Source organism: Strigops habroptila, chromosome 7, assembly GCF_004027225.2.
Source record: "Strigops habroptila isolate Jane chromosome 7, bStrHab1.2.pri, whole genome shotgun sequence".
Lineage (NCBI taxonomy): Eukaryota > Metazoa > Chordata > Aves > Psittaciformes > Psittacidae > Strigops > Strigops habroptila.
Window position 1 is genome coordinate 42,360,287 of NC_044283.2, and position 20,676 is coordinate 42,380,962.

The 20,676-nt window shown below is 35.4% G+C and overlaps 1 protein-coding gene across 5 annotated transcripts in view; it reads left to right on the forward strand.

Annotated features, from left to right (window-relative positions):
* FSTL5 (follistatin like 5) overlaps window positions 1-20,676 on the forward strand; it is a 293,863-nt gene that overhangs the window by 21,584 nt on the left and 251,603 nt on the right. For 4 of the 5 annotated variants that reach the window (XM_030492605.1, XM_030492607.1, XM_030492606.1 and 1 more), the window contains exon 2: window positions 4,871-5,009. The exons of the other annotated variant lie outside the window; for it this stretch is intronic. In XM_030492605.1, the coding sequence (XP_030348465.1) occupies window positions 4,887-5,009 (123 nt within the window). In that variant the 5' untranslated portion in view covers window positions 4,871-4,886. The remainder of the gene's footprint in view (window positions 1-4,870; window positions 5,010-20,676) is intronic. 5 annotated transcript variants of the gene reach the window in all.

The following is a 20,676-nucleotide window of genomic DNA, read 5'->3' on the forward strand; positions in this document are numbered from 1 at the left end:
TAATTACTTACGTATAAAGAGTAGCTGTAAATTAAATGCTTGCATTTATAGGACATAAGATATGGGAGTTATTGTTAGTAGTGGTCTGAGAATTTCATTTCAGTGTTTAGTGGCAGACACAACATATATATATATACACTAAAAGGTGTGCTGGAATACTTTTTATTTCTCCATATTTTTAACTTACAAGTTATGAATGTATATAAAAAGAGCTGTCTTGTAATATGTGGAGCTTTTATTTACTAAAGTATGGTGCATGAAAAAAAACATCACTGGAAAAAATGGTAAAGGTCAGGAATGTATCTGCCTGACAAGCTGATTTCAGAACTTTCACAGCACAAGTAAATTCACTACACTGCTTTCTGGGTGATGCCTCAGTGATGTGACAAACCCAAGAAGAAAAATATGTGTTCAGCAGCATTTCAGTGAAATTGTCAAATGTAATTGAATAACACTTGCTTATTTTTTGGAATATTGCTTTGAAAACTGGTCTCTCCACTGCCTTCTCTGGCTATGCAGCTGTGTAATTCAGATCCTAAGTGTCATTCTGTGGCAAGTCTCCTTAGAGACAGAAAGTGAAATTTATGCCTTATTCATCTTTAAGGCACACACGCCATAAGTCCTGCCCATTCCAAAGTTCTCAAAAAAAATATATGTATATACTGCCTGGGAGATTAAAGTAGAACATCTTTTTCCACTTTTCCAAGCAGTGATAGCAGAAAAAATACAAAAGACTAAGTTGCTTGTACTCAGGAGCTCTATATTTGTTGAACTCTAATATGTCAAAACATTTACTAAAACCTGTGTTAATAATGCTTAAAATCTTTGATTTTCAGCATTTTCCTATGAAACATATCCTTTACATTCTGAAAAGGCAAATACTAACTGCAGACACCCTACATACTTTGGGGATTTTAGGTGGCATCTGTTCAAAAAGCTGACTTCTTTAATTTACATTTTAAGTGTTCATCCAAGTAACAGGCAATGAAGTCAGAAACTGAGCATGTAGTAATTTTATCTTCCTGTGGACAAGTACGAAAGAGAAGCCTTTCAAGGTCAAACAATTTTCAAAACTATAAGACTCTATTCTTTTACACCACATGAGGCTAATATATACGCTGTTTAGATGGGAGGATGGTGGAATGTGGCTGCCCTTACAGTCTTCTGTGAAATGGCTGTTCTCCAACATAATTTTCATTGTATGGAAACATATTCCACAAGTGCACAAAGGGGACAAAGGTTCAACTGTGCATAGCTAGTTTTAACATGCATAACTGCTAATCTAATCTGATTCGACCTTGAAAGTCAACAATAAACTATTTTCAAAACTTTTTTTTCAGCAAACATGAACAAAGGGGTGTTTTCTTTGAGATGAGAAGTCAAGATTCTGATTTTTCTTATTCATTCCTCCCCTCGCCCCCGCAATGTACTTATTCCAGTAACAGCGATACTGAGAACTGACACACAGGCAGTGAAGGAAAATGCTATGCCACAACGTACTTGAATTCTCAGAGTTCTGAATTAATCTTTTCTGGTGTTTCAAATCAGTGAGCTAGATTTGTAATAATCCCATAGCAAAGGTCCACTGGAACATCTGATTAGCAATTCTCTGGCAGAAGTATGAGAGAAACCGAAGAATACTTCTAGCATCACTTTAATATCTAGTTACTGGACAGGTGTAAAAGAAAAAGCCTTAAGTTATTTATGTAAAATATCTCTCTGTAAAAGAGCTTGTTATCTTTGTTTCAAGTCATTCACTGCTTAATATATTCTGTGAAAGATCTCCTAGGAGAGATACCTCTACTGTGTTTATTTGAAAAGCTGGAATACTGAAAAAAGGTGCTTGAAGTAGGAACTGTTAGAATAAGCAACAATAAATGAGAAGAAATCTTAAATTTTGTTAATAAAGAGACTCAGAATGAGGGTGGTTTTGGTGGAACAAAAGATAGGTGATGTTGAAGTAGTATGGTATTTTAATCTCAAGCTTGAGTTTGAGTTAAGAGTATGACAGCCAGGCAGGCAAAAAGTCAGGTAAAAGTAATCTGAAATGAGAATGAAATAGACAGCAACCATCAAATGATTTTACCAAGTTTGGTAGACTAGTCCCCAAAGAAGGGTAGCAGACTTATGCAGGATCCTGTTATTGAGACTGTGAACAGAGGGAAGGCTAGAGTCCATTTAATACCTTTGATATCCCCACAGGAATTAATTCTATGGAGGTCCTTGTCTTTGGATGACTGTGAGGACTATTTACAGCTATACGAAGAATGATAGGAATGAAACACACAGTTTGTATAACAGCATTCCCAGAATGACTGTAAATGATACAGGATAACAAGTGATCGCCAATTTGTTCACATTTTATGCTCGGCTGATTTCCTGTGAAAAAGGAAATGTTAGACAAGACTTAACATTCTGTACACACTCTGGGCTCTTAGGGCACACTACAGTGTTTTGCACTTATTCATGATATCGTTATTCCTATCAGATATTTCTACATTAGCATGGTAAGTGCATTAGAAATAAGGTAGAAAGGGAAAAAATAAACACTCCTGCATAAGTCAGCCTGCAAAGATGTTGTTCATCTCTCTCTAATACTACAGTACTGCATAATATGGACTAAACAGAATGACTTGCACATGTCTCAAAGTGATGAGGATCAGTTTGCCATGTTGTCTGTTTAGCATGATAGTTTCAACACAGATGCTGAATATCAATAATAAATATTAAATATTTCTAATATGTACTGACATTACTTGTGAAATGCACATTTGTAAGTCCATTAAGAACCATATAAGGAAACTCTCATGATGCATGTATATAAAAATCTGAGAGTATAATTGTTACAGGCCTTCCATAGCTCTGATATTTATGCAGTTATAACGTCTTTGTCCAGTTAAGAGAAGCTCTGACACAAATTCTCTGCTTTTTTCAGCATGTCCTGTAAGGATTTTCTCATAAATTTCAGAATATAAGTTTGTCAAGGCCTTTAACATTAGAAACAGTTGGGCATTCTTCCAGATTGTTGTGTAACTCCCTTCATAATATCAGTATCTATAATCCTAATTTTAGTCTTAATGGGTCACACATTAACCTGTCATGGTAGCTGGATAATGTAGGACTAGCTCATCAAACCAGTCCAGTTTTGTCTGCAAAAATAAAATTTTTTGTTCATTCGAATAGAAAGTAATTTTTTGATAATCTGGTTTGAAATACATCAGAACATTGTAATCAGCACAAGCTAGGTTCTTATGATGACTGCAGGATGACAAACTTATGGGCAGAATGCAGATGAATTGGATGATATCCATAACTGTGCATAATTGTATGCATATCATATTGTATGCAATCTACCAGATACATTTCAACAGTAAATACCAATATCTACCTTTAAAATACAAAGTCTGAAACTGTTAATTTGACATTCTAGTTTAATATGAAATTTGCAAAGAGGTATAGCCTATTTATATAGCCTTCTGATAACTTCTTCTTCTATGAAATAAAAAGTTGCATCAACTATTAAGACTGGCTTTGTCCTTCCCCTTCCTCATTTATATAATGTTTTAAATTTATGAAGGTGAAATATACGTAAGTAGTCTGCAATATTAAGGTTTGCATAAGAATAAAAGCTGGATGTAAATTTCTTTCAGTTTTCAGTGCATCATAATGAAGTTTCATTGGTTTGTTTGAAATCTGTAGTTTTCATGTTCTTGCACAAATTTCAACAAGGTGCCATTGTTTATGCAGATGAGAATAGTTGTTGAACCCCTTCTCTACATGCAGGAAAAGGCAGTATGTTGCAGTGTTATAAAACATCTGTTAAGAAACATTGCAAAGTCTCCTCTGGGGTAACAATATTTTTCTTCCTAATAATAAAATAGCATTAGACAAGTATGAAGCAATGCATATGTAGAAAACTGTACCAACAATAGCGTATGAAACAACTATTTCTGAAGTCTTACAACATTCACTAAATGTCATTAGTACTAATACAAAAGTATTTATGGAAATATCCTACGACCTAATAGTTCTTAAAGATGTCAGTTTCAATTTTGGACTTGTTTCTAATACGTAATAGAATGCTGGTGCGTTTACCATGGTAGTGCTTTGCCAGTTCAGGTCATCTACAACATGAGTTGTAGGATTCTGAAACAGAACCAAAAATCAATACCAATCTAAGCAAAGTTTTTCAAATAATCTCCCCTGAATTTTGCGCTGGATTGCAGTGAATTCTGAGGCAAGATGTGGGGAGTTTACTTAGTAGATTGGAAATATTCTTATATTGCTGGCATATGCAATAAAGCTTATAGATTATACATGATTTCAATAATGCAATTTAAAAATTGTTCCAGAATATTGGCAGAAAATACAGTGCTTTGCTTACATTTAAGATTTTAGTGCTGGTAAGATAAAGATGATAATAGATGTATGCTAGGTGTTTTACACTTTTAGGTTGTGAACAGTGCATCACACGAGACTGTATTTAAAAGAAAATGTTGATGAACATGTGATTGATAATCATCTCTTTTCCTTCATTTGTGAAAAACAGCGTTGAATTTTTCACCACTGCTTTTCTATTATGTCTTATCCTTTCTGAGGTTTTTCCTGGTTGTTTTGTCAGCAAACCTCTCATATGAGTGTTGAATAGTGATAACAAAACTTTCAGTTCAGCACAACCTAATTGATATTCTGGTTCCAAATACTAGTACCTTTGTTTTCTTTTTGCTATTGTGCCAGATGGATTACCCTATTTCTGTGATATTTATTCATGTCCATACATGGCATATCAGTATTGTAAACTTTTATGGCATGACTTGTGCCAAAGCAATATTGCAGTCTGTCACTGAACTTTAACATTTTATTTTGACAGGAGCAGACCTGTAAAGATGTTTATGCGGTGGTCAACTGTTTTACTTCTTGGATGCATTTTTCTGGGAGCAGATGGGTGGCCAGCCAAGGAAGGATACAACTTTCGGCCTTATCAGCCCCTAGTAAGGTTACGCCACAAGGTACAGATTATTCTCGAGCCCTTCTGGCTTTTCCATGATGGAGGGATAAGTTATGCAGCAGCCTTGTTTGTGTTTATTGGAGTAATATTCAGAATCCACTTTTTCAGTAACAACACCTGCAAAAATAGAGACTTGATTTGGCAAGTAAAGGGGTGCTGGTTTGATTTGGAAAGTCCAGAAATCTTTCAAAGATAGTGAGCTAAACTCTGTGCTAGTTTCACAAACAGGGATTATGTATATGAACAGAAACTTGGAGAGCCAGGAGAGGCTGATTCTTAAAGCAACTGTCAGCATCTGCTTGAGGCAGTGATTTGTCCCAGTACTTGCTGGATTTCAGACCAAGCAGCAGCCAGAACTGCCTGTCAAAGAAACATAGTGTTGAAGTTAACTGATCAACAGAAACTTGTCTGCATGAGATAGATGTTCACAGCGCTCACTGAATTTAGGAGTTTTGAACAGTGGCATAACACAGATGTTTCCTGAGACACTGGGTTTCCCAGCTTCAAGATCTATATGCCATTCAAATTTTGTCCACTTGCTACACTTTTGTCATGAATCCAGGACTCCCAAAACAGTTGTCAGCTAACAAATCCTCGTGCCCTTCTGGTTGCTAGGAGGGAAACTGCTGTGGTGGTTCTATAAAACAAAGAAAAGGGCTGTAATATCTCCATGGGCTGTCTGAAGCTAGCTGATCAACTTAGTTTCTTCTTCATGGTAGTCATGGGAGCAATACCTGAGGGGTCATACCTAAGGCTCACATCAGGACAACAAAGATGATAGCACTTCTTTTCCCCTTCTTCTGAATCTGCATGCTTCAACTAGAAACTCTAAATGTTAGTTTCTATTAATGTTTCAAGATCTGGTTAGTTTAGTTTCTCAATAGTTTTATAAAATATGAAAGCCATTTCTTCTTGGTCCTCAATTTGAAAAAATGATCCAATGTCATGTGATTCTATCTCAGCATACAAGGAGGAGGAACTGACAGCTGAGTTCTCAAACAAGTAAAATATTTGCCTATTAGCTGATTATTATATACTATTTAGGTTAAATATAGAAAGTTTCTAACAAATAGAAAATAAAATATTAAAATTTAAATTTCATTACAAAATTGTTCATCTGCTAGGGAATGCTGTTCAAGCAGAATAAAGACTGCATCAGACCCCAGACAAAGAAATACGTAACTATATAAGCACATAAGTGTTTACAGCAAATATTTTGCAAAATCAGAAACTTTGTCTCATCAGTTCACTTCCATTTGCCAGCTTAAACAAAATACAACAAAATAGGACAAGTAAAATATTTTGAAATCTAGAACGAATGAGATAGACTAGTAATGAAACCATGGAATGAACCGTGTGAGAGAGAAATCACATGTACAAAAAAACCCAGAACAATACCATGAAGAATGTGAGAAGAATCAAGCGCCGGACATGAGGTATAGCAAACATCATTTCTGAGATTTAGATGGTCTCTCAGATTAATGGTTGTATGTGCAACTAATAGTGTGTTGTTGTTCCTTAATAACACTTCTAATCCTCTGATAACGCTCATATAATACCTAGAATAGGCCGTCCTAAACATTATAATATTGGCGGGATCACACATGCACTTGTGCCTTCATCCACATACGTATATATATATATACACACACATGAAAGGTAGACTTTGTCTTTATTTTTCATTCCTTGTATATTTTTGAAAAACATACAAAAATATGTATACATACAGAACAGAAGCAAATGGAACATCCTGTAAATAGATTTTGCATTTTGAAAAAAGATAAAGCTTAAAGAGAAAGAAAATGAATGTTATAAAAAATATTAAAAAAACCCCAAAAACAAAAAAGAAAAAGAATAATGAGACATAATATAAAACTTTATTCTGAAGAAAACCAAGGAAAATATGTTGGGTTTTTTTTCCTGGGCAATATCTCTAAATGAAAAAACGTGGTTTAGAGTATAGTTCAGCTTTTGGTATTGTGGATATGTATTAGTACAAAAAACCCTAAGAATGTAGAACTTTTCTGAAGACAATTTTTAAAACAACTTCTGGCACAGATATACTTATTCAAAACATATAAATAATATATTAAGGAAGACTTCCTGCTTCTAACACTTGATATATCAAGTGTTTATATTAAGTTATGAGAGTAGAATACTTATTACAAACGGAAGATGATAATGAATACCAGCAGAGTTACATTTTCTTTGATCAAGCAATATGTGTGCAAGTTTATAAGAGCAAAGATTTGAAATAAAAAAGATAAAAAAAGTTCCAAACCACCACCTTCCCCCCATAACTCCTCTTCCTCTAATATAAAAGAATTTATTCTACTTAGATGGTAGTCGAACCAGAGGAACTCCAAATGTCAGACTGCTAAGAAAACCAATTCTGTTGATACTTACGTATTACTTTGAAAAAAATAATTGTGTTCATGATAGCAACAGACATTCATAGAAAAAAGGGTTTGCTTTTTTAAGAGGTATTATGAACAAATTCAGCTCCTCATGCACAGAAATTACAAATAGGCCTTTAGTCTGAATGCATGATAATCTGAATGCGTGACAAAAGCATGTGTAAGGAAATAACTTTATAATTAGGCAAAAACTTTACATGTAAGAAAACTTTTCTTTTTTTTTTTATTTTTTTTCATTGTGAAGATGACCAAGCACTGGAGCAGATTGCACAGAGATGACCATGCTTGAGCAGGGAGGTTAGGCGAGGTGACCTCCAGAGGTGTCTTCCACCATTCTGTGATTCATTATAATACATAATAAATAATGACCTATAATAAAATAGAATTTATTTATATGTACTTTTATGATTTATATATTCAGATTAATAGTTATGGTGTTTTACTGAAAGGTTTAAAGAGATTTAAAAAGAAATTAGAATTTTTTTAAAAAATCATTTCTGAAAGTTTTTAATAAAGTTTTTACAAAATCTTTTATTTACAAAATGTTTTTAGAAAATCTTGACATTCAGATTTAAAAAATCTGAATGTCAAGATAGCACAAAAGAGACAATATTCCTCAGCCTACTGTTTTAATGGGTTGATAGTAAAACGCATGATGAATTAAATTGAGAATTTCTTCATAGCATCATAGAATAGTTAGGGTTGGAAAGGACCTTAAGGTCATTTAGTTCCAACCGCCCTGCTGTGGGCAGGGACACCTTCTTCCACCAGACCGTGTTGCCCAAGGCTCTGTCCAGCCTGGCCTGGAACACCGCCGGGAATGGAGCATTCAAACTTCCTTGGGCAACCATTCCAGTGCCTCACCATCCTCACTGTAAAGAACTTCTTCCTTATATCTAATCTGAACTTACCCTGTATAAGTTTGAACCCATTACCCCTTGCCCTACCACTACAGTCCCTAATGAAGAGTCCCTCCCCAGCATCCTTATAGGCCCCCTTCAGACACTGGAAGGCTGCTATGAGGTCTCCACACAGCCTTCTCTTCTCCAGGCTGAACAGCCCCAACTCTCTCAGCCTGTCTTCATATGGGCGCTGCTCCAGCCCCCTCGTAGCCCTCCTCTGGACTTGCTCCAACAGCTCCATGTCCTTTTTATGTTGAGGACACCAGAACTGTACACAATACTCCAACTGGGGTGTCACAAGAGCAGAGTAGAGGGGCAGGATCACCTCCTTCAACCTGCTGGTCACACTTCTTTTGATGCAGCCCAGGATGTGGTTGGTTTCTGGGCTGCGAGCACACACTGAAGCTGGCTCTTGTTAAGCTTCTCATCAACCAACACTCCCAAGTCCTTCTCTGCAGGGCTGCTCTGAATCTCTTCTCTGCCCAGCCTGTAGCAGTGCCTGGGATTGCCCTGACCCAGGTGTAGGACCCTGCACTTGGGTGGGTTAAACTTCATAAGGTTGGCATTGACCCACCTCACAAGCGTGTCAAGGTCCCTCTGGATGGCATCCCTTCCCTCCAGCGTATCAACCGAACCACCCAGCTTGGTGTCATTGGCAAACTTGCCGAGGGTACACTCAATCCGTCTATGTCGCTGACAAAGATTTTGAACAAGACAGGTCCCAACACCGATCCCTGAGGGACACCACTCGTTACTGTTTTCCAACTGGACATTGAGCCGTTGACCACAACTCTTTGCATACGGCCATCCAGCCAGTTCTTTATCCACTGACTGGTCCATCTTTCAAATTGGTCTCCAATTTAGAGACAAGGATGTCGTGCAGGACAGTGTCGGAGGCTTTGCACAAGTTCAGGTAGATGACATCAACTGCTCTGCCCCTGTCCATCAGCTCCGTAGCCCCATCATGTTTTAATAACAAATATTTGTAGCATTGATTTGATTGCTAGGTTGTCCAAAGTGTTTTCAAATCATTTGACTTAGGAAAATATCTATATTATCTTTATCATGTCCATTAGCATTCCTTTTGAATGTTGCATTCAAAAAGGACTATGAACATATATTTTTTCAGTAACACAATATTCAGATACATCATTATCCTGCTCCACAGATGGCATTGTCTGTTCATGGTTTCCATAGATTTTTGGGTCCTTTTAGATTGCTTATAATGGATTAAATAGAAGGACTGATACTTTAACAATTTTATGGTGATATCTCATGATACTTTCAATAGAACAGAATGTATAGCTAATTTAATTCTTATGCCACAGTTGTATGGAACTTGTATCCTTCTTCAGTGGTGGAAATTCTTACTATTGATAAAAATTTTCAGTGCTGCAGTGTGTTGAGATTCTGCATCCAGGTTTTCTTTAGAAGATAATTGTGCTGCCTTTAAGAAACCATCATTTTCACTGGCAATTGAAACCACTGTTGTTCAGTCTCCAATATTACCTTTTTTTTGTTTCGTTTTGTTTTCTCAAAACTGCAGAAAATCATAATAAAATATGCTTTAAGTATATAGATAGCTAACTTCTGAGTCTGGGCTGCAGTGTTTCCTTGGCTAACGTCAGAACAATCTGGCAGTATGTGAAGTTGCCATGTGTTCGCACTAACCAAAAGTTAGATCTAGTGCTACGGACAATTCCAATTTCCCAAGTTTGCTCTTTTTATTCTTTAAATATGCAGCAATATCTTACTGTGTAGAAATGTATTTTTTGGTGTTTAACTTGATCTGTAGGAAATAACAAACTATTCTTCAATAGACTTTGTAATTTATCACATGCTGTATTAATATAAAGGTTTTCTAATTTTATTTTACATTAGTTGGAACTGCTTTAGTATTACAGTGGAATTTTTAATATCCAGCGCCTAAGATGAGCTGCTGACTTCCAAGTACTAGGTTAATTTTTTTTTTAAACTTTCTAACATAAAATCTGCAGTAATTTATAAAATATAAGTCTAAGAACTTGCAGCAGTTCATGCCTAAATTATAATTATGGCCCAAACTATAATTATAATAATTTTCATTATCATGGCCATTATAATGGCAATGAAGATCAAATGTTCGATTGCATAATTTATATAAGAAATAGTCAAAACCAGGAAGAGATAAGTTGACTTGAACTAGAATGGAGAAAAAATATTACAAAGCACTTCTGAAAATTTATTTTCAGTCCCCTTCCTTTGTTAAACTGCCACAGTTGACACTGACATGATTATGTCTGAATAGCATGTGAATTTCTTGTTAAACCAGTTAATCCTTGGTTCTTCATTTGTCAAAACACTGAAAAAGTTTGTAAGGGACTTTCCATTTGGGAGTCTTCTTGCATTGCTGCTGACGTATTGTAAGCAATTTTTTAGTACCTAGGTTCCCACCTGAAATCATTAGGAAGAATTTGTAGCATCTTAATCAATACTTTTCTTGTAATTTGCATGGCTCTGGCAGAGAGCAATGTTTATGCAATGTCTTCAGTGAAGAAATGTATGCTCTGAGATTTCCAGGTATAAACAAGCAGGCAGCAGCCAACAGAATGCTGACTGTTGGCTTCTGATTCTCTGTCAGAGATAAATGGAATATTAATAAGCCTGTACATTCATATGTTATTCCAGAGCATGCCAACTCTGCGTATCTAACACATGAACGCACAACCCTCCTCTACAAGCCAGGTAATTCACGTGGTTTAGGGGAAATAATATCAGCACAGTGCCTTATTGTGAATTATGGGTAGGGAGTTGTTTGGTTTTAGTCTCTCGGGACAATCCGTGAAAATTGCTAACCGAGGTGTAATCACCTGAGCAGCTTTTATTTAGTCCTAATTCTGATCTTGAGGATTTAAGACCATTGCATTCATTATAGTCAGGGTTGTAATGCGCACCTAAGAGCGAGCGTGGAGTGGGCAGGGGATGAAGAGCAACGTGTAAAGCTGAGAGAGAAAATTGAGGAAATTTGGAATTTGGCCTGGGCCTGGTTCTCAGCCTCACCTTGGGCTTGGGCCTGGGCCTGAACAGGAGCTTCCATCAGGAGCAAGCTTTTTTGTCCAGCTGAGTATGTGTACAGAGGGTACAGCAAAGGGGACATGCTTTGTTTTTAACAGCTTTCATGGACATCTTGTAACAACTGATTTTGCCTTATTGATTCAAACTGTTTCCAGCCTTGTCCTTGTTTTCTTGTGTTTTACCAAAGGGCTAATGGGATCTGAGCCAGATGTGCAATGCTCACTCTTGTCTGACTTATTTCTCCAGACTAAAATAGTTCTTTTAACTTCCTGTGAAAAACCTGCCATTCTCCCTTTTCCCTTCTCCCTCCCTTATTACTATTGCTGTTTGCTGTTAAATTAGGCAGTTCAGTTCTCATTAATTTAGGCCTCAGGATTAGGTCCAGTTTAGAGGTGTTTAGACAATGATGATTTCGTATGAATGAAACAAAGCAAGAGAACAGACAGAGTGGCATAAGCATGCACTTCCAGTTTATTAAAGACAAATTTGAATGTATAAGCACAAAACATGGAATACATGTTCTGCATTTAGGTTTCAGCCTAAAGGTTATAAAATCTTCTCCCTCAGTTAACAGCACATTCCATGTTATAATGAAACACCTGTAAAATACAGACAGGCTGAGTGTTCAAGGATTTTATTTTCATTTAAGGTATCATAGCCAAAAAAGAAATGCGCACACAGTAGTACTTCAGGATTCAAAAGAAGCCTGAGCTTTCCTTGTGTAGTCTGGTCTCCAAACAACCTAAGGTTTATAGTTCACAGTGTTTATCTGGCAAGCCTGTTTGCCTGCAGGATCTGAGAAGTCATAAAAATTGATCCTCTAAAGTCCTCTGTTCTAGAGAGAGAGGGTAGAAAAATCCATTGCAGTAATATGCAGCAGTGAGTTCTGAGGACTAAGAACAGAGCTTTTCCTGAGGATGTCACTGCTGCTCTCAGCTCTAAGGTAACAAGTTTTTTTCTCTTCCTTCTGAGGCTCCCTGAGCACAGTAACTATGTCCTATGCAGATTCCAGGATTTCATTTAAGTAACAAAGCTCACTTTCTTCCCCCCTCCTCCCTCCTTAATCATTTGTCTAACCGTAAAGAAGTCTTAGGAAACTTATTTTAAATTTTATTTTGCTTTTCTCAGGGAGAGGGAGTACATTCTGCATTCTAAACTGCTTTTTCCCGTGGGCAATAGCATTCAAAAGGCATGGCTAATTTTTTGAAAGTCCCATTACAATAATTGTATATTAATAAGCTGATACCAATTGAACATGTTATTTTTGCTCTCAGTACATGCTCAAAGCATTTTTTTAAGAAGTCTTAGGAAGCTGCCTGTAAAATCTGTAAAATTTCTTCTACAGTCCTCCTTCCAACTAGTCATTCTAGTCATTCATTGGGGAGTCTGGGGCAGGAGGATGTCAAAGTCTGGAATTAAGGCAGGTGTGAAGTTCTTTCAAGCTGCCTGCTGATGCTTCCACTGCTAACTTATTAGCAACACATAGCTGTAAACTTTTAGTCAGATCTTTGGGGCTAGTGAAGAAGAAAAGGTTCATCTTTACTACTGCACTGAACCTTTTGCTGTGCCTATCTTTGTGTTCCTGTTACTGAAAATCATCACTGTGGAAAAGCTTAATTTCACCCAGTTATTTTAAGAGGTGACAAGATCCACGTGTGTTATCTACCTTTTGATTAACGTTGCCTTTTTAATTTCATCTGTCAGCTTGGCAATGAAGAGTAATACATAAAGTGGTGGTTGATGGAGGTAGTGTAATTATCTTCTATAGTACTCAGCTTGGCCTTCTCACATTGCTTTGTAGGAAGAATATTTCCAGTTAGCCTCTGAATAGATAAGACAATGGTTTTGTGGCTTTCTGGTGTTTGGGAGTTAATGCAAACACGATCTATATCAGCTATGACTTCAGATTCTTGGTTAGTATTTTTTTCTTCTTTCCGTTTTCTATTACAATGGCAAATCATAGTCTCAAATTGCAATCAAAATCAAAGCAAAACAAAGCCAAAAGAAAGGTTATTTGTTTTATATATTACTTGGGATGCTTTTCTTTTGCTCAGATTTGTGCAGTTTTGATTTCTAAGATAATGAAAGAGGCCAGATATTTGAAGTGTGTGTTGCTACATTAAGTTTATGGGATCTGGCTGTTTTCCCATGCCCTCCTTGCTGTCTCTTACCCTTCAGATCCTCAAAACTACTCTGTATGTAATTCAATCTCTTTTATTTTTTTTTTCTATCAGCCAAATGTTTTATTTTATTCTTTTCCATCACTTCTTTTTCTCAATTGCTTTTTCCAAGGATATAATACCTATTTTCATTACCTAGAAGATGGTGACTTTTATTATCTTTATTTGACCTTTATTATCTTGGTTTGTTAAAACGAAGGTAATATCCTGTAGCACAGACATATGCTTATAATGTGAAAAATAATATGCAAAAATAAATATCCAAACATGATTAAATAATAAACATAATGTATAGTAGCCTTTCGTTTTGAGAGTTTTGTAGCTGGAAAGCTCTTTGAGTTTATCTCCATTGTTTATAAAGCAAAATATCAGTAAAAAAGCCTCTTAGACTTCTCTCTTTTTAACTTGTGGACCTTTGTTACTGAAGTAGTCTACGCTTACCTTAAAATGCCTCCAGTTCTGGATAAGGTGACTGCATAAATTGCAGTAGTTGTCATGACATCTTATTTTTATTCCTCCTCTTTTTTTAACTGCTTATAGGATCATACAAGTAGTCCAGATCAGGGCATTCTGATGTTTCTGATAACTGATTCCACGGTAAATCTTACAAGACAAGAACACTACATCCATCAGCATGCTCAAATCCCTTCAACTGAGAGCTAAGCAAATGTGATGTCTTTCAGTTTCGGATTTTTTTTCCCATAAATAAATAAAGCCAAACAGCAGCAACAAAAAACCCAACCCACCCAAACAGAGCAACCTGCAAAAAAAGCAACTCCAAACCACTGGGCTTATTTGTCTTTCAAATAATAGTGCTAAACATCAAGCTGCCTATTGAAAACATTAAAGGTTTTGGTAGCTCTGTGCAGGCCTGATACACAAAATAAATGGAGAGCCTAATGTCAGCTTAATTAAAAGATGTCTTAATTATGTCTATTTTGGTATTTATGCATTGGTACGACTATGCTTAAATGCTTTTAAGAACATGGAAGATTAATGCATAAAACATAAAAATCAAAACACAGATCTCTCAAACTTTAATTAAAAAAAAAAAAAAAAAGCATTACTATTTGACCTTGTTAAAAACAATCCAAGAGATGCGCAAGAGATTATTGTTTCGCTTGGCATGTCTTTTTAGCTCTTTGTCAGTTTTAAGTTTTCATTTAATGTAGTTTAACTAGGCTACCTTTATACTGTTCATATAAATGAATATGTGAGGTATCAACAATGCAATGTATGAACAGTACATTTATATAAAATAACAGCAATAATTTCTTTAGCTCTGTGTGATATTAATAACATCTGCTTAATGTTCATTCTTCATTCTGTCAAATAACTTTATGCAATTGAATTCGTTTACTCAATATGTTGTAACAAAATATTAATTTGAAATAGGAAAAATCTAACCAGCTTATTCCTTCTATGTCCTATTGTCCCATGAAAACAAACTAAACAAAAATTATCAGTCATTTGTTTAATATATAGCCTGTAACTCTGGATATGTAATCTGGAATAAACAGCCTATCATTCAGCTGTAATTTCTAAGGAGAAGTAAGGTCTATCACTTTTCTGAGGCATCAGCACAATCTTCCATTCTGTAGAGTGGCTCATGGCAATGCTATTAATTTCTATTACGCTTACCTGAGGATTACAAGTAATACAGAATTAAAATTACATTACCTAAATACAATTTATTCAGTTTTCTTGGTATATCTAACATTAGTTGATGTTACATCATTTGATGTAACAATTCTGCTGGATAAAAAAGACGTTACAATTAATAGTAACTAAACTATTACAATGAACTGATTCTAAAAATTGTGAAAGACCCATCCCATTGCAATTGATAGTTTGTGGTTTGTTTGTGGTGGTGGGTTTTTTGGTTTTGGTTTGTGTCCCTCCCCCCCCCCCCTTTTTTTTTTTTCCCCTCTATTTTTTTGGCTTGGGTTTTTTTAAGATCTGAGAAACTTTTGCATTAGCAAGTCTGAGTTTCCATATACAGGTCTCCCATTTCTGTAATTCCTTCATTCCTTCTGTAACTGGGGCATAAGTAAAGCATGTCTTTCAAACAAATTACTGAGTCTTCAATACTTTCTTTACCCCAATATTTTTAAATAATTTCCTTTGATGGTTTACTATTAACAATTTGTAAATAACAGAGTTCATCATTTGGACACAAATGTCTTCTCCTTCCCATGACTGCTTCCTAATATCTACTCTATCATTAGATAGAATGTAATGAAAGTCTTTGGTTTGGTATAAGGAAATGTTTGCAAGACATTATTAATAGTTTATTATTAAAAGCAAACCCTATTTTGGTTGTGCCTACTAGTATCAGTTCAAGGCAGGGAAGAAAAAGAGATATCTTTATATAAAGAGGGAACTATACTATATATCTGTATGTGTATATATATATATATTTTTTTTTTTAACCTACTTGCTTCCAACATGAGCTCCAAGAGAAAATAATTAAAAGCTTTACAATACATTGCCTACTTCACAGTAGGGAAACTGTAATCAATTGTTGGCATATCTGCAGTTTATATAGCTTTACTTCATGATTCATTTTGAAAAGTTAGTTGAAATTCAGCAATCAAATACTGAGCTAATCTTGAATTTTCTAAGATTCAATGGAAAAAAGTATCTTAGTTTTACTTTCCAGTTTCCTGAATGTCACATAGTAGGTAATATGGTATAACCTTTCATCAAATCTCTGGTTAAAATGAACGTATTCCTCAAACATATAGTTGAGTATTCTACAGAAGGGCAACCGATTAATATTACTATGACGAACTTCTCTCTTTCCTTTGTAACACTACCTTATCTGCCATTGTAAGATGAATGGTAGAAACAAAATATCATTCCTAGAAATTTCTCAGCATATTGGTTTTAATCAATATGGTCGATGTACTACAAGTTCACCCATAATTATGTCCCAACACTGACTAAATATTACTTGTATTCCTGGATTGTAAGAAGGTGATTGAGGATGATGCTGTCATGACTATACTCTCTAATTGTCATTCTTCCTGCAGATTTTCTTTTACCTAGACAAAAATTTGCAAAGAGGAAAGATAAGATCTGAATGAGCCTCAGACAGGCTGAATTATAAAATGCAATGCATATTACGTGGTTTTTAGAAAATTACAGTTAAAAACTACCTCTGAAATTTTTTAAAAAAGGGGGTGGGTAGGTAAATTACTCCCATCAATGTCAGTGGAAATTGTGCAGCTAAGATTCATCTATATTGGGTTTTTTGGGGGGAGAAAAAACCCCATTATATTGTCAGGAAATAAAATACTTTTCAGTAATTGTGAGGGTATCTGGATTTTGAGGAGCTCTCATGAGGGAGAAGATAATAGAATACCTATTAAATACTGTCCTTTAGAATTTCCAGTGATCATTTAGTAAGCTAAAATATTGCCTCTTGGAGATTTCTCTCCCCCTTCTTTGTCAAAATAAATATATACACTGAATATGATTAGTTTATGTGCTAGAGGAGATGAATATACTTATCTACAGCACCTTATCTCCACTGTCCTGTGTTTTCTCATTCTTTCTTGGTAGGCTGGAAGAAAGTATGTCTATACATGGGAAAGTAATTCTACCCTGAGTGACCGTTTCAAGTTTAATGCAAAATATGCACAAATAGCAGTAATCTACTACTCTATAACTATCATTTATGTAGAATTCATAGCTCCTTCAATTTAGCTAATGAGAATTGTAGCCTGAATTTAACTACATAAATTCGCTTATACAGTCTTCTGTGTATAAGATATTTTGGTCTTAGTGGTACATATTCCAATGCAAAAGTATATTCTTCTTCCACTGTTTAAGCCATGGATTAAGTGTTTTAGTGATTAAAGCACAGTAAAATCAGCAACAGTGCACAGCCATATAACACTGGTAGAACTTTCTTCTGTCATGTACTATGAAACATGTATTTGGTCAGTCATCAACAAAGAAAGTATGAAGTCATATTAAATAAGTTATGTTGTATTTCTGTAAGAGTGAGCTGCCTAAGAAATTTACCCAGAGTAAGCTTCTTTGCATGTTCTGCTGTTTTTTTTTTTTTTTTAAATTATTACTACTTTTTCCCATTTTGCTCATAACTGTGGCCAGTTGTTTTAGGACAATTGCCCTAATGAAAGCAGTGTATATATAAAAGGGTAACAGCCCATGAAAGAACTGATCCTTAAAACCAGCATGAAGATTTTCTTATGTTTTCCATTTTAAAAAGACAAAATTTGGAAAACAGGCCCTCCTCTACTTCAGTAAAATGGAAGAAAGACTATATTTGGCCTTTGCTTACTGTTTTCTTGGACCTGTAGAATCCTTAAGATTCTTGAATTCAAAGATAAGATAAAAATCAAAACTATTTCTCGGCTTCTTTTCAACTGCAATAGTAATCAGGTTGTATAGCCCTAACTCTAAGGTGCTTATTTCCCTTAGGAGCTGCCTGCAGCCTGATGCATGCAAGTCTTTTTACACTAGGCAGCAGTTTAGGAAATGTGTCTATGTGAATCATGAACAACTCTGACAGAAGAATTGTTGCTTTTAAAATGCATTAATCTTTCTGCCTATTTTGGAAAAGGTTTATTTCACTGAATGTAACACATGGTGTATACATTTGGTGTCTGCAATGTTACTGTGACATTAGCATGAACCTACTTCAGTTGGTACTGTAGAACATTAAGAGGTAGACTGTAACTTTAGCCCAGAGCAATTGCTTCACCTTGAAGATGAAGGTTTTTCCTCTGCTCTGCTTTACATGGTCTAAAGATTCCTTTAAGACTAGTATGTGCCCTATCAACACATCTGGGTGATAATGCCTAAATAGAAAACCTGTGGATTAGCCTTTGTGTAGGACTTCCATAGCTGGTAAGTGGACAGAAGAAAGTGTGTGTTTTGTTGAAGCCTGGTCTAGAGATAGTTTTTCTTAAAAGTATATAGGTATAGACAAGATGATGTGGAACTTCTACATATTGTTATTTCTTCTCTGCTTCTGCTTCACTTTGAGGGGTTGTAATTTGCTGCACACAAAGAGGAACAACTACTTTATACTCCCCTTCCTGGGTCTGCAGTGATTGTTCTCCATATTCCTCGGGGTTCTAAATCAGCAAAACAAGAACCAAATCAGCAGATTTCACAGTTCCCCCCACCTCTGTGGGGTTGGTGTTTTTTGTTGTTTTTGTTTTTTGGTTTTCGTTTTTTTTTTTTTTTTTTTTTTTTTTTTTTTTTTTGTTTTTTTTTGGTTTTTTTTTTTTTTTTTTAATTTCCATTTTTTAATGAAACAAATCTTTCACTCTTGTATCTAGGCCTCCCAAATACTGTTGGGTCCATTTCCATAAGGGTTCATGAATTCAAGATTTCATCAAACTTTCTCCAGAGGCCTGTAAGGCTTATTTTAAGACTATAATATCTAGTAAAACCTAATCCTGGGAATGTCATTGCTTCTGAAAACTTCAACAGCTGTGTATTTTACTTTATTTCTCCCTAGCTACTTTGCTCCAGATCTTGTTTCCTTCACACAATCTTACATTCATGTGATGAGTTAATTGATACAAGAACAACTTGTGGTATATTATTTTTCCAGAATTTGCTGCCATAAATGGTGTCTGTCTCTAACAAGACTGGGCTGTGTATGCAGAATACCAGCACAGGAATCCTGCTGCAAGCACTAAATTACAAAGCTCTCTCTACTAAATAGTGTTCTGAAAAGAGTAACAGGAAAATGAATCAATTTTTGCTCATTCCTTCTTCCTTACTGTAGTAAGCAAGTCCCTGTTTACTGCTCCTAACAGAATAGCTTTACAAAAGTAAACATTGTTGCTTTTGCTTTGCAGGCATTTTTAGTTTAAACCGCTATTGTACTGCAGCTGCTGAGAGTCTGATGAAGTCTGATTCTGTGAAACTTTTTTGAAGCACAAATGTTCAGCATAATGTCAGTGATCAAACTGGTTCTGGGAATAGTTTAGCAAATTGTTTTGTGCTGTATGTGCACTTGATCTCAGCTGTGACCACACTACTGTTTCATTCATGAATAAGAAGCTTCTCTACATGTAGAATTCAGATTTCTTGTAATTAAAGTTGTTGTACTAATATAAGCTAATATGCATTGTTCAGCTACCATAGCTTGTATGTGCTTTAACAGCTCGGTAGAAAGAATTGTCTTGGTACTTCTCTCAATGAAAAATTATCTTTAATAACAATTATTCCTTTAATTATATTTTAAGTTACTAGGTAGTAACAAAGTACCCCCACGACAGAATGAACATTAAAGATAATGAACACAAACCTAATTTTCTGCATTTTAACTACACTTTGATATGACTGATGAAAAATTTTCTTTATAAAATGTTAATCACGCAAATAAGTTTGCACTCCCTCTTCCAGCAGAGTTTCTGTAATTAGAGGTTTATGTTTATTAAATTATTTTAATTTTTGTCACATATCAAGGACAATCTACCATATGTTTTAGACTAATTAGCACTTTGTTTGTTTTAAGAATTCCATTAATTCTTTCTAAATACAGCCAGCATGGAAAAGAAGACTTTGCCTGAATTTTACAAGAAAGAAACAAGGTTCTTTACCACTAGCCCACTCTGGCAGACACATATGCAGATCCTCAGCAGATGCTTGAGGCAGAGACATGAGTGAGGTTCTAGATGCAATACAAGTATGCAGTTTGTCTTCTCAAAACAGAATTAAGTGGAAGTCAGTACGCTTCTGTGTGCCATCCATGGTTTATAAATACCAACTCTTCTTTCAGAAAGAGAAAACCAAAGAAAGTGCACATATTTAAATGGGGCTAAAAAACTAGCTTTACTGTTTCTAAATTGCCTAGTGGATTTTCTTAGTCCTAGAGTATTATATACCTTTACAGAGCAGCTCTAGTCTTTTCTATAAATAGCTGTGTACCTTCTTTGGGATCACTGTACATTAAGAGTCCCTTTGGCCATTCTTCTCTACTTCCCTTTTGCTAAAGTGAAGCCCTTTTTCTAGATAAAATTTGATACTATACCAACATTATTTACTAAATATATCATTTTTGAACAATGGTAATGTCAAAATATTAGGATGTTTTAAGAGATATTGATACTATTTCTGTGTTA